The 13,426-nt window shown below is 33.0% G+C and overlaps 2 protein-coding genes across 2 annotated transcripts; one reads left to right on the top strand and one right to left on the bottom strand.

Annotated features, from left to right (window-relative positions):
• The first annotated feature begins 6,799 nt into the window (after positions 1–6,799).
• On the top strand, positions 6,800–10,493 carry LOC143596974 (FT-interacting protein 3-like). Its single transcript, XM_077075612.1, has 2 exons — positions 6,800–7,012; positions 7,348–10,493. The coding sequence occupies exon 2, from the start codon at positions 7,420–7,422 to the stop codon at positions 10,423–10,425; it is 3,006 nt and encodes a 1,001-aa protein (XP_076931727.1). The 5' UTR covers positions 6,800–7,012; positions 7,348–7,419; the 3' UTR covers positions 10,426–10,493.
• Positions 10,494–11,933: 1,440 nt separating this feature from the next.
• On the bottom strand, positions 11,934–13,418 carry LOC143596973 (cell division control protein 2 homolog A-like). Its single transcript, XM_077075611.1, has 6 exons — positions 13,396–13,418; positions 13,077–13,281; positions 12,773–12,936; positions 12,580–12,667; positions 12,386–12,439; positions 11,934–12,274 (listed from the first exon to the last, which is right to left on the bottom strand). The coding sequence occupies exons 1-6, from the start codon at positions 13,416–13,418 to the stop codon at positions 12,185–12,187; spliced, it is 624 nt and encodes a 207-aa protein (XP_076931726.1). The 3' UTR covers positions 11,934–12,184.
• Between the last annotated feature and the right edge of the window lie 8 nt (positions 13,419–13,426).

Genomic DNA, 13,426 nt, shown 5'->3' with positions numbered 1-13,426 from the left:
TTCCAAACTACAAAACAAACATATAAATATATATCATGCTTGAGTATGTATTGTCATTCTATAACACAAAACGCGTACACTAATTTCCCCGTCGGAGTGTGTGTAGGGCTTCATCCCATGGATCTTCTAATGTGTCGTTAAGCTGTAATACGTCATAAGAATGAAGAATGACACATCATCACCACTGAGACAACTTCAAATCATAATAATTATTTCTCTGCACCGCTACATAGACCCCCAAGTCTAGGTATGAAATCTTCGTTGCAACACTAAAAGTCATCATCTTTTGCTTTTTCTAGATTCTAAATTTTTATAGAAAGATGTATTCAAAGTTTATATACAGTATCTAAATTGTTAGATGATAAGATGATATTATACGAATATTAGTTGGCCACATATATAATAATAGTATTGTTTTAAAATAAAATAAGTTATCATGGATACTACTTAATTTAGAAATGTATCGTATTAGTTATATTATCGAAGCTAACTAGGATTAGGAAAATAAGAGAATTAAACTTTTTATATTTTTGTAATATATTCATTTTTCAACATGTTATTTGATCCTCAAATGAATTGTAATACATGTGTAGTCTTATTAATTTATAATTTCAGAGTTAATAAATTCAGTTAAATAAAGTAACATGTGTTTATATTTTCTCGTGCAAAGTAAAAAATTTATATTAGTAAAGTGAATCTATATATGGACAATCTTTAAATACTATTAAAGCAATACAATGTGAAAATATGATCTTCTAGGCTTTTCATATGTGCAATCCAGTCAGCATGTTTTCATTCTCATGTGCTTTAATATTCTGCCACGTGTCATCTCACACACTATTTAATCTTAAAATTTTCCACCATAATCATTTTAATCTCTCTCTCTCTCTCTCTCTCTCTCTCTCTCTCTCTCTCTCTCTCTCTCGGCTTACTAACTCCACCATCCACCATATTCTATATTCCGGTAATGTAGATCGAGATTAATCGATTTCCGGTAAAGTTATATATTATACTTTAATGGCCAACAATGTTATATGATTTTCCGGCAATGTTATATCTTTTTCTGGCAACATCATATTTTATTCCGGTTATTGTAGATCTAACATTTTTATCTTTATTTTCATTGTTAACTGTTTTTTTTAATTTGTATAGGTACTAAATCAAAAACGGTGATGAAGCTAATATTTCTATGTATTTACGTTATTCCGGTAAATTTTCTATTTATGTGTTATACCTATAACAATGGGTGTTTTATATTTATTTGAAGTTTAATATTTTTCATGTTTTTTTGTTATACATGTTTTTCTTCTAGGTTCTAAATATCAAACAGCTTCATCCATATTCAGTATCATTATTTCGTTTTTCCGGTAAGACACATTTAAATTATCCGGTTATAAATTATAATTCTAATATTCCATAATATCAATGTTATAACAAAACTTTATTATTTCAGGTAATTTACCCCAATTGATTTACGGAAAATTTGATTTTAGTTTCTTAATAAAAAACGGAGATACCATGGTTATTATCATTATTTGTTATTTTTCGGTAAGATATTTAAATTTTTCGGTTATAAATTAAATATCAAATGTTCCATAACATAAACATTAGTATTCTACTTTATAATTTAAGGTGAATGTCACGAGTCATACAACCTAATTTCAATTTAAATTCTACGAAAAAAAAACTCGAGATACCATGGTCATTCTCACAATTTTGTTGTTCTGGTAACACCTTTAAAATTTTTCGGTTATTAATTATAATTAAAATAATCCATAATATCAATATTAATATTTGATTTTATTATTTCAGGTTATTGTCTCACTCATATTATTTGATTTCACGGATTGAGGATGACTTTATAAGATGTATTTTTTTATATTGATGTATATTTATTTTTTGAATAATCATGTATATTCATGTACATATTTAATTATCCCATTAATACAATTTATTTAGTTTGACTTTCCTTATTTGTTTAAATAACCGAATTAACATGAATATGGTAATTTAAATACTTTAATTATCTCAATCACACTTTAATTAACATCAATATTGAATATTGACTTTCCTTATAAATAATGGTCCATAATAATAATAATAATGATTTGACTACAATATATTATTTTATATAGATTTAAATTTTGACTATATTTTAAAACATAACTTATATTACCGTATTTTTATAATTTACAAAACTATCTGATTTCTATTTATATTCTAATTTAAAAAATTTATTATCGTGATAAAAATGATCACCATATATAAGTATATATAATGGATAATTATAAAATTGATCACGCACTCAAATTTGACCTTACATATTTAAGGTCAATGCTTTGAATATGGTAATTCTAAATAAATTTGGTATATGATTAACCATTGATTTATAATTAATGGTCCATAATAATAATGATTTGACTAAACTATATTTTTTATATACATTTAAATTTTGACTATATGTTACATTTAAACAACTTAATTTTAGAATTAATGATCGATAATATAAATAATAAGTTGAACAAAATTTTCAAAGATAAGTTATTTTGATAATATTTTGATAATTTACAAAACTATCTGATTACTATTTATATTCTAATTTCAAAATTTTATTGTCGTTTCTATTTATATTATATCTTACATAAATAAGTATATGTAATGGATAGTTATAAAATTGATCACGCACTCAAATTTCACGTTACATATTTAAGGTGAGTGGATGTTAATGCTTTGAAGATGGTAATTCTAAACATTTTTGATATATGATTAATATTAATTTATAACTAATGGTCCATATTAATAATAATGATTTAACTAGAATATATTATTTTATATACATTTAAATTTTAACAATATTGTTACATCTAAACAACTTAATCTAATTGTGTTTATAAAGGTTAATAACTTAAGGACCATACACAATATATAAAATATACAATATTGTAAATATATAAAAAATATCTTTGGTAATTGTATACAATATAAAATATTGTATATATATAAATTAAAAATTTAAATTAACTTTCCGGTAATTCTATGCATCTTTGGTATATGATTTAAACTTTATTTTATAATAATGATAATGATTTGACTATAATTTTGAACCTTTATATGAACTTTACAAAAATAAGTTATAGACTTTAATATTAACAAATCGAAATTCAATATTATCTTCCAATCTATTTCAATTTTAAATCCAATATTATAATCTCTACAACTACTACGATTTATTTCGTACTTTCGTTTTAAATATTACCCGGGTTTGAAATATATTGTTAGTTTTAAGATTCTAATTTCAAACTTTTATTATCGTTTATATTTATATTATATCTTACATAAATAAGTATATATATGTAATGGATAGTTATAAAATTGATTACGCACTCAAATTTCACCTTACATATTTAAGGTCAGTGGAGGTTAATTCTTTGAATATGGTAATTCTAAACATTTTTTGTATATGATTAACCATTAAGTTATAATTAATGGTCCATATTAATAATAATGATTTGACTAAAATATATTATATATATATATATATATAAATTTTGACTATATTGTTACATTTAAACAACTTAATCTAACTGTGTTTATAAAGGTTAATAACTTAAGGACCATATACAATATATACAATATACAATATTGTATATATATATAAAAATATCTTTGGTAATTGTATACAATATACAATATTGAATATATATAAATTACAATTCAAATTAACTTTCCGTTAATTGTATGCATCTTTGGTATATGATTTAGACTTTATTTTAAACTATTTTGATAATAATTTGACTATAATTTTCAATCTTTATATGAACTTTACAAAAATAAGTTATAGACTTTAATATTAACAAATCGAAATTTAAAATTATCTTCCAATCTATTTCAACTTTAAATCCATTATTATAATCTCTACAACTACTACGAATTATTTCGTACTTTCGTTTTAAATATTACCCGGTTTGAAATATATTGTTAGTTTTAAGATTCTAATTTCAAAATTTTATTATCGTTTCTATTTATATTATATCTTACATAAATAAGTATATGTAATGGATAGTTATAAAATTGATCACATACTCAAATTTCACCTTACACATTTAAGGTCAGTGGAGGTTAATGCTTTGAATATGGTAATTCTAAAAATTTTTGGTATATGATTAACCATTAATTTATAATTAATGGTTCATATTAATAATAATGATTTGACTAAAATATATTATTTTATATACATTTAAATTTTGACTATATTGTTACATTTAAACAACTTAATCTAATTGTGTTTATAAATGTTAATAACTTAAGGACCATATACAATATATACGATATACAATATTGTGTATATATATATATAAAATATCTTTGGTAATTGTATACAATACACAATATTGTATATATATAAATTGCAAATTCAAATTAACTTTCCGGTAATTATATGCATATTTGGTATATGATTTAGACTTTATTTTATAATAATGATATTGAATAAAGATTTGACTATAAATTTCAACCTTTATATGAATTTTACAAAAATAAGTTATAGACTTTAATATTAACAAATCGAAATTCAAAATTATCTTCCAATCTATTTCAATTTTAAATCCAATATTATAATCTCTACAACTACTACGAATTATTTCGTACTTTCGTTTTAAATATTACCCGGGTTTGAAATATATTGTTAGTTCAAATACTATCATTTGGAACAATATTGAACAATATTAAAATATATAAATTATTTATAAGTACAACATTTGCATTTGATTAAATTTATATGATGTTACATATATATTGTGTTTTAAATATGTTTCACCGCGTGTAACACGAGCACTATCCTAAATCAATATTAGAATCTATGTTTCTTTTAAGAGATTTGAATCACTTGAATCTTGCTAATGTTAGAAAAGAAAGGGCACATTTGGATTTGGAAAATGAAGTTAGCGAGAATGTAAAATGGTTGTTAGAGTGTGAGAACTATGAGTCAAATTTTGATGATCTTCTAAACTCTTTGGAATCTGAAGATTAAATTTAAGGACACTTATTAAATAACTTAGTTATGTATGAATTTGTTGTTTAAATTTATTATGTTTGTTGACATGTTTTTCCACCCGTGTGTAACACGGGCTATATCCTAGTTTGTACACTATAATATACACTACCCACAATGCTTGTTTGATGTTAAACCACGTGTCGTTAACGTTGTGTATCTAGATGTTAAACCAAGGGCGGAAGTGACGTTCTTGGGTACTCCTTGGCTGGGAGGCTTTGCTGAGCGGGTACACCACCACTAGCCAAACGGGCTATAGTAGCCTAGGAAAGATGAGAAGAAAGAGACATATATGTTTGTTTGGGAAGGAGTGAGGGAGGAAGAGAGTTGTGCGAGTAGGCGGTAACACCTTCGTCGGTGATGGATGTCTGGCGGGTACACCCGATTTGCGATGGCAGTCTCTTAACACTTTCATTCGATCTAGTTATTCACATAATAAGTTGTTTTTTATTTGGACCGTCTTCTTCAATTTTCTAAATTTATTAACAGTTATCGAAATTTATTAATTCTTACTTTACATTAAACTAATACCTTTTTTTAATCTTACACTATTTATCTACATATTTAAACAGAGGAAAAAAAATTCAAATTCACGTGTGATCCTACCAAACTAAATGTAGCATTGTTGTAAAATCGTGTTTAGGCTTTGAGTACTCAATGAGTAATCTCCACATACTTCCCGACTAAGGCTGAGCACTTGCAGCTACCAAGTTGATCGAGTTAACAGCACCTAGCGACCTCTACAACCGTAAACCTGACAAGACAAACATGTCGAGTCAGGAGCAAGGACAACACAGGGGACATTGATCATGGTGATATTGTCACATGTCAATATGTCAACCATGTACAAATTTAAAAATGGATCGTTTCATAATTTTAACCGTACAGAAAATTTATATGAGAGCATAAACTAAATTGTAAATTAGTTTTTTTCTTTCAAGATACTACTACTATATAATATAAGCTAATACTATCTTCAATAGGAGATTTTGAAAGTGAGAAAAATAAGTTGGAGTAGATAAGATGGAGTAAAATTCTTGAAAAATCTTCAAAAACGTGCATGTGACGGAGACGAAGAAAAGAACACATAGAAGAAAGAATGTATTTTAACGGGCCATAAACCATCCGACTTTTAAAAACACTATATAAATAACCTCTACCGGTGACACTATAAGGTTTGCTATTATTATATATTGGGTATGTTTGACATGAAGTTTTTAGGAGTTTTTAGGGGCTATAAGCTTCAAGCTTTTAAGAAAAAACTCATACTCAATTATTAGCCTTGTTTGGTTCAAGGAGCTTGAAGCTTTTAGGTCAGGAGAAAAAACTAAAAGCTTAAAGCTTCTACTGGTAGCGTTTAGAAAGAGCTACAATCTTTTAGTATGTTAATTTACTTAGATAATCTTTCAAAATAAATACATTCACTATTTCTGTTTATAGTTATGCTCATTTTAGTAATTTTATACATTTTATTAAAAGTTCCAGCTATTTTACCAAACATCTAAATATATCTAAAAAACTACAACTACCAGCTACAGCTTCCAGCCACTAGCAGCTTACAGTTACAGCTAATTTTATCAAATATATCCATTATAAAAAAATCTTTGCTCATGTGTAATGTCTTTTCTTTATATAATAAAAGTACAATGAATTTACAAGTGTACCAAACCTTGTTAAATTAATATTTTATTAAATAAGTGGTTGATATTATTCAATGTAATACTAAATACTAAAGAAGCGTGTTATGCTCTGACACAATAAAATCCAAACGAAAACGCACACCACATTGGTCTTCAGTCTCCTCACATGAACCATCTTTGAATCTTCGCTTCATCTTCATCGTCTCTTCAATATTATTATTATTATTATTATTATTATTATTATTATTTAAACTTGATACAGACACAAGGGTTCTTGTTCTTTCAGATCGTTAGCTGGGTAACAAGAATTCAAAATCATAAGGTAATAATTGTTTCAGTTCACTGTCTTTTGTGTTCATTCAGCTTTGATTTGATGAATCAGATGTGGGTTTCTGATTATTTTACTTGATTGTTAAGAAACATGCTTGAATTTGGAATTTGTTCTGTTTGACCAAAAAGTCAAAATTGATGTCTGTGGATTGAGTATATAGTATATACTATCAAAAGTAAAAGTATTATCCCTTTTTTTGTTTCTCAAAAAGATTACTTTTATGTCTTTTTTGAATCAAATTCCATCAAGATTCCACTGTGATTCTGTTTGTATACATCAATACATGTGATTCTGTGTTTAAAAAGATTGAAATTGTTTATTAACAGGTGTGTAATCAAGACTGTTAAAGATACCCACCAACTGTTTGTGAAAAGTCCTCTGAGAGAAATTTATAAAATATGAGCAATCTAAAGCTAGGAGTCGAGGTTAAAAGTGCGCACGGGCTCATGGCGAAAGACGGGCAGGGGTCGGCTAGCCCGTACGTTGAGCTTCACTTTGACCATCAAAAGTTCACTACCACTGTGAAAGAGAAGGATCTTGATCCGTATTGGAACGAGACGTTTTATTTCGGTATATCTGACCCGAATAATTTACCAAACCTTACACTTGATGCATACGTGTATAACCGATCGAAAGGAATTACCTCGAAGAATTTCATGGGTAAAGTTCATATTAATGGGACAGCATTTGTTCCTTACTCGGATGCCGTTGTTTTCCATTACCCGTTGGAGAAAAAGACTATTCTTTCGCGTGTGAAAGGCGAGTTAGGGTTGAAAGTGTTTGTAACTGATAACCCGTCGATTATGGTCTCGAATCCACCTCCTCAGATGGATGATTCTTCACATAACCGAAACGGGCCAAAAGATTCAAGGAAAACATTTTTTCATTTGCCAAATTCCAACTCTGGCCCGCCAGCTCAGGCTCCGTCGCAGCAACCGTACATGGCAGCTATGAACCAGCCGCAGCAAGCGTATGTATATGGAGTTGAGGAAATGAGAAACCAAAGTCAAATGGGTCAGCTTCAAAGTCAACCAAAAGTGGTGAGGATGTACTCGGGATCTTCATCGCAACCAATGGAGTACGCTCTCAAAGAAACGAGCCCGTTTCTTGGAGGCGGTCAAGTGATCGGGGGTCGGGTTGTGAACCGTGATAACCGACGGGCCAGCACTTACGATCTCGTGGAACCGATGCAGTTTCTTTTCGTTCGGGTCGTGAAAGCGCAAGACCTCCCGAGCAAGGACGTGACCGGAAGCCTCGACCCGTATGTCGAGGTCCGGGTTGGGAACTATAAAGGCATCACACAACACTTTTCAAAAACATCGAGCCCGGAATGGAACACGGTGTTTGCGTTCTCTCGAGAACGAATGCAAGCGACCGTGTTAGACGTGGTGCTTAAAGACAAAGACATGATAAAAGACGATTTTGTCGGGCTTGTTCGCATTAACCTTCACGATATTCCAACGCGGGTTCCACCGGATAGCCCGTTAGCTCCCGAATGGTACCGGTTAGAGAACAAAAAGGGTGAGAAAAAGAAAGGTGAGTTGATGCTTGCGGTCTGGATCGGGACACAAGCTGATGAAGCGTTTCCAGATGCGTTTCTCGTCGATCAAGCAACTAACAGTGTCGATAGTGCGGTTTCTTCAATGTACACTCGGTCAAAAGTTTACCACTCTCCTAGACTTTGGTATGTTCGGGTTAATATAATCGAGGTGCAAGATCTTGTTTGGGATGAAAAATCGCGGTTCCCGGATGTATACGTTAAAGCGCAGATTCACAACCAGGTTTTGAAAACAAGACATGTTCAAGCGAGAAATGCAAATGCAATATGGAATGAAGATATGATGTTAGTGGCTGCTGAGCCGTTAGAAGATCATTTGATTCTTAGTATTGAAGATCGAGTGGGCGGTAATAAGGAAGAGACGTTAGGGAAGGTGTTTATACCGTTAAACAGCATTGAAAGACGTGCAGATGATCGGATGATTCATTCCCGGTGGTTTCATGTTCAAGACCCGAGTGATCGTGATGTTGACGAGAAGATCAAGAAGAAAGATAAGTTTGCAACTCGGCTGCATGTTCAGGTTTGTCTTGATGGCGGGTATCATGTGCTGGACGAGTCGACTCAGTACAGTAGTGATCTCAGACCGACTGCTAAACAGCTATGGAAGCCGTCGATCGGGATACTGGAACTTGGTATCTTAAACGCTAGTGCGCTTCACCCTATGAAAACCCGAGATGGTAGAGGGACGACTGACGCGTATTGTGTTGCTAAATACGGTCACAAATGGGTTCGAACGAGGACAGTTATCGACAGTTTGACTCCAAAGTTCAACGAGCAGTATACTTGGGAAGTATACGACCCGTCAACTGTCATAACCGTAGGTGTTTTCGATAACACTCAGCTTGAGAACGATTCCAACTCGAAAGATATAAGGATCGGTAAGATTCGTATCAGAATCTCGACTCTTGAAACGGGTCGGGTTTATACCCATTCGTACCCGCTGCTGGTTTTACACCCGTCGGGTGTGAAGAAAATGGGGGAGTTGCATTTGGCGATTCGGTTTTCGAGTACTTCGATGGTTAATATGATGTATATGTACTCGAAACCACTGTTACCGAAGATGCATTATGTGAGGCCGTTGACTGTGGTTCAGCTTGAGATGCTGCGCCACCAAGCTGTCCAGATAGTGGCGGCTCGGCTTAGCCGAGCCGAACCGCCACTGAGGAAGGAAATAGTTGAGTTCATGACTGATGCTAATTCGCATCTGTGGAGTATGAGGAAAAGTAAAGCTAATTTCTTCAGGCTAATGTCGGTTTTTAACGGGGTTTTCGCGGTGAGTAAATGGTTTGGGGAAGTTTGTTTGTGGAAGAATCCGATCACGACGGTGCTCGTTCACGTCCTGTTCGTGATGCTCGTGTCGTTCCCGGAGCTTATTATGCCTACGGTTTTCCTCTACATGTTCCTCATCGGGCTCTGGAACTACTGGTTCCGGGCCCAATACCCTCCCCATATGAACACCCGGTTATCATATGCGGACGGGGTTACCCCTGATGAGTTAGACGAGGAATTCGACACGTTTCCAACGTCTCGACATCCGGACATTGTCAGGCACCGGTACGATCGGTTACGAAGCGTGGCGGGAAGAATCCAATCTGTTGTCGGCGATATAGCGAGTCAAGGTGAACGGCTGCAGGGGCTTCTGAGCTGGCGGGATCCACGGGCTACTCTTTTGTTCATGGTTTTCTGTCTTGTGGCGGCATTTGTGTTATACGCGACGCCGTTTCAGGTGCTTGTGGTGCTGAGCGGGTTTTATGTGATGAGACATCCGAGGCTTCGACATAGGTTGCCGTCTGCACCCTTGAACTTCTTCAGGCGGCTTCCGGCCCGTACTGACAGCATGTTGTGAGGATGGTTTCTAGGCTTTTGGAGCTCAAAATTTCTGTTATGTTTGTGGTTTAATGTACGTGTCTATTGTTTTTCCGACTTTCGTGGCATTGAAAGCGTAGAACAACGATGGGGTTAAATTTGTGAGTTTTAATGTTTATATGATTTGAAATGTGTATGTTGGTCTTGTTCGTAAATTTGGAATGGTTCTGCAGATATTAGTTTCAGTGGCATGAAATGCAACTTTGGTCATCACACCTGGGGGTATGTTTATTATGGTCTGTGCTAGATTTGTACTTATGTTATGAATTTAATCAAAGTAAACACTGAGTAAAAATAAATTACTCTTATAAAACTTGTTAACTTGAAGCATGTCTATATAAGACGACATCACCGACCACCACTGTTACCACTCACCCCACCATTGGCATTGTCATTATCGACAACACTGCCAAACCACAACCGTCGTTAATCGTTTGAAACCAATTTGATTTTTTTTAAAACAACCGTTTGACTAATGAAGATAACTGTGACCATATGGTACCACTTTTGTTATTAGTATTTGATGTTATCACTTATCTTGTTACGAGTGACGGGGTGCTGATGCCGGTGACGGGGTGCTCGTGTGAGGTGCTCGGGTGGAGTTTAGAGATGAATGGATGGTGCTCAGGTATTTAAGGGAAGTTGATGCGAGGAAGAACGGGAAATGATTAGGAAGATGAATGGAGAGAAGAATGTGTGAGGAAGAAGATAAGACATTGTGAAGCAGAGGGGGTAGACATTACTCACTAAGAATCGAGACAGTACTAAGGTGTAGCAGGCAGTATTTAATTACGAAAAGACGAAAATACCCTTAAGTTTAACGGCTGATAACGTGTAAAATTGACGGAAGGGCTGAGAGTGTGCCTGCCCATAAAGCACAGGGGGGTTAGAATTCACTTAATTTAAGAATTGGGCCTGCATAGTGCCCCCGCCCATAAAGTACATGGGTACAAATCGTAATTATCTCCTTGATATTATATGTTTTATCTAATTTACTACACACAAAAACTTTCATGAAGCCGGGGTTCTCAACGGGAGCAACATATATATCTCTTTGGATAGATGATTGCGATTATCGAGTGAGAATTTATTGGGTACATTCTCTTATATGTAATAAGAAGATGACTATTGCATCAGTATGTATTGTCTTATTGTTGATTGTATCACTGCCTTTTTGTCTACGTTTTCCTCTTGTTTCATAGAAGTGTATTAATTGCACACCTTTAAACTTAAAATACACCTATTGTGTTTTCTAATTGTATCCCTCTTGTTTAATGGGCATTTCTTTTACCAATGATGTACCATCCTACCCTTCAACCTTAAAAACACTTTTGACACAACTTCATAATACATGAGCTAAACAAGTTCTAAATACTTCAATCAAAGAATGCAACCTAGGAATAGATAATGATACACAAATTGAAGCATCACCCTCGCAACCTAGGCTGGTTACAATTTGCATATCGATATTCCATAACACATGCAAAATGCACACCAAACAAATCCATTGAAATAAAACAAAAAACATGATGATATGTCCTTCATCAAGAAAACTGTTACAAAGAGTTTGAAACTTTTGGGGATACAGATGAAAAAAACACGAACACGCCATTTCGACAATGGCTTAGCAACAAAGCACCTTAACTTTTAAGGTTCCTAAACACCCCACACATATATCACATAATAAAACCTTAAAGAGAAAGCGCCCGCCTGTTGCACATCAACATAACACTCATGAATTACGGCACAAATCCGATATCTTTGAAGTATTCATGCTCCAGTGCAGTCCGGGCTGTAATTCTTCTACTGGGATCCAAGCATAGCATTTTCTGAAATTATTTAATAATTATAAATCAACGCGAGTACTAATTATCTGATTAATGAGCGCTATGATAAGTCAACAAATAAGAACTACTAGGTGACAAATAGTTTAAACTTACACGCAGGAGATCAAGGCCGGTTCTTTCAAGATTCGGGACCACAGTTGCCAGATCCTTAAAAGTAAAGAATACACTAATTAGTTCTTTTAATATATTACAAAGTCCCAACACATTTGAAATAATAATAATAATAATAATAATAATAACATCAAAGATTAACGTAACCGATGGTATAAAAGAAAAGAAGTGATCACCTTTGATGACCACTTTGGAAAGGCGGACTTAAAGTCAGGCAGAGCAGTGACACCAGGCCATGTCTCCTCAGTTGGAGTTCCCATAATTCTACAATTAATTCAATGGTGATATAGATGAGAAGCGAACATGTACATGAGTTCATGGTTACAACTATGCAGTTGGTTATAAAATCACAACTTTCATAAAATAAACCTAAAAATCTTGAACAGTTCATCAATCTCAGAGTCTCCAGGAAAAAGTGGTCGTTGGTTCACCATTTCAGCAAATATACAACCAACTGACCACACATCAACAGGAGTCGAGTAGTGGCGGGACCCGAGAAGAATTTCTGGCGCCCTATACCATAGTGTCACCACCTAAAAGAAGCACACCAACATATAAGTAATATGTGTGCATTGTTTTTATTCCTTGTGATTGATTTTATATTGAACTTATGCATATAGATAACAGGATAACAAGTCCATAATATGATTATTGTTAATGCCAAAAAAACTACCTCATGTGTGAATGTCCTGACAGGGATGCCAAAGGCACGGGCCAATCCAAAATCTGCAAGTTTGAGTGCATTGGTACGACGATCAATCAACAAGTTCTGAGGTTTAAGATCTCTGTGCAGAACTCTATGGGAATGGCAATAAGCAATCCCACGCAGGATTTGGTAAAGAAACGTCTGCAAATTAATGAAAGTAACAAATGTGAGACTGAATCAATTTCTTAGTCTCCAAATTAGAATTATATATTGTTTGATATAATGATTTTAGGATCATGATTTTATATACTGTTTTATGTTTAAAAAACCTGTGTTGTTTCTATACCTATTTTCTGTTGGTGACTTCATATCTGATT

Source organism: Bidens hawaiensis, unplaced genomic scaffold (assembly GCF_021521415.1).
Source record: "Bidens hawaiensis isolate Kalapana, Puna unplaced genomic scaffold, B.hawaiensis_p1.1 tig00047435_1, whole genome shotgun sequence".
Taxonomy (NCBI): Eukaryota; Viridiplantae; Streptophyta; class Magnoliopsida; order Asterales; family Asteraceae; genus Bidens; species Bidens hawaiensis.
Note: the sequence above shows the minus strand (reverse complement) of the source record. Positions and strands in the feature narration are given on the sequence as shown.

Excerpts from the sequence above, each read along its gene's own strand:
- LOC143596974 (XM_077075612.1), top strand. The coding sequence starts at position 7,420 with ATGAGCAATCTAAAGCTAGGAGTCGAGGTTAAAAGTGCGCACGGGCTC.
- LOC143596973 (XM_077075611.1), bottom strand. The coding sequence starts at position 13,418 with ATGAAGTCACCAACAGAAAATAG. Across the intron at positions 12,937-13,076 it reads TCAGGACATTCACACATGAG|GTGGTGACACTATGGTATAG; the intron begins GTAGTTTTTTTG and ends TGCTTCTTTTAG. Across the intron at positions 12,440-12,579 it reads TTCCAAAGTGGTCATCAAAG|GATCTGGCAACTGTGGTCCC; the intron begins GTGATCACTTCT and ends TTTACTTTTAAG.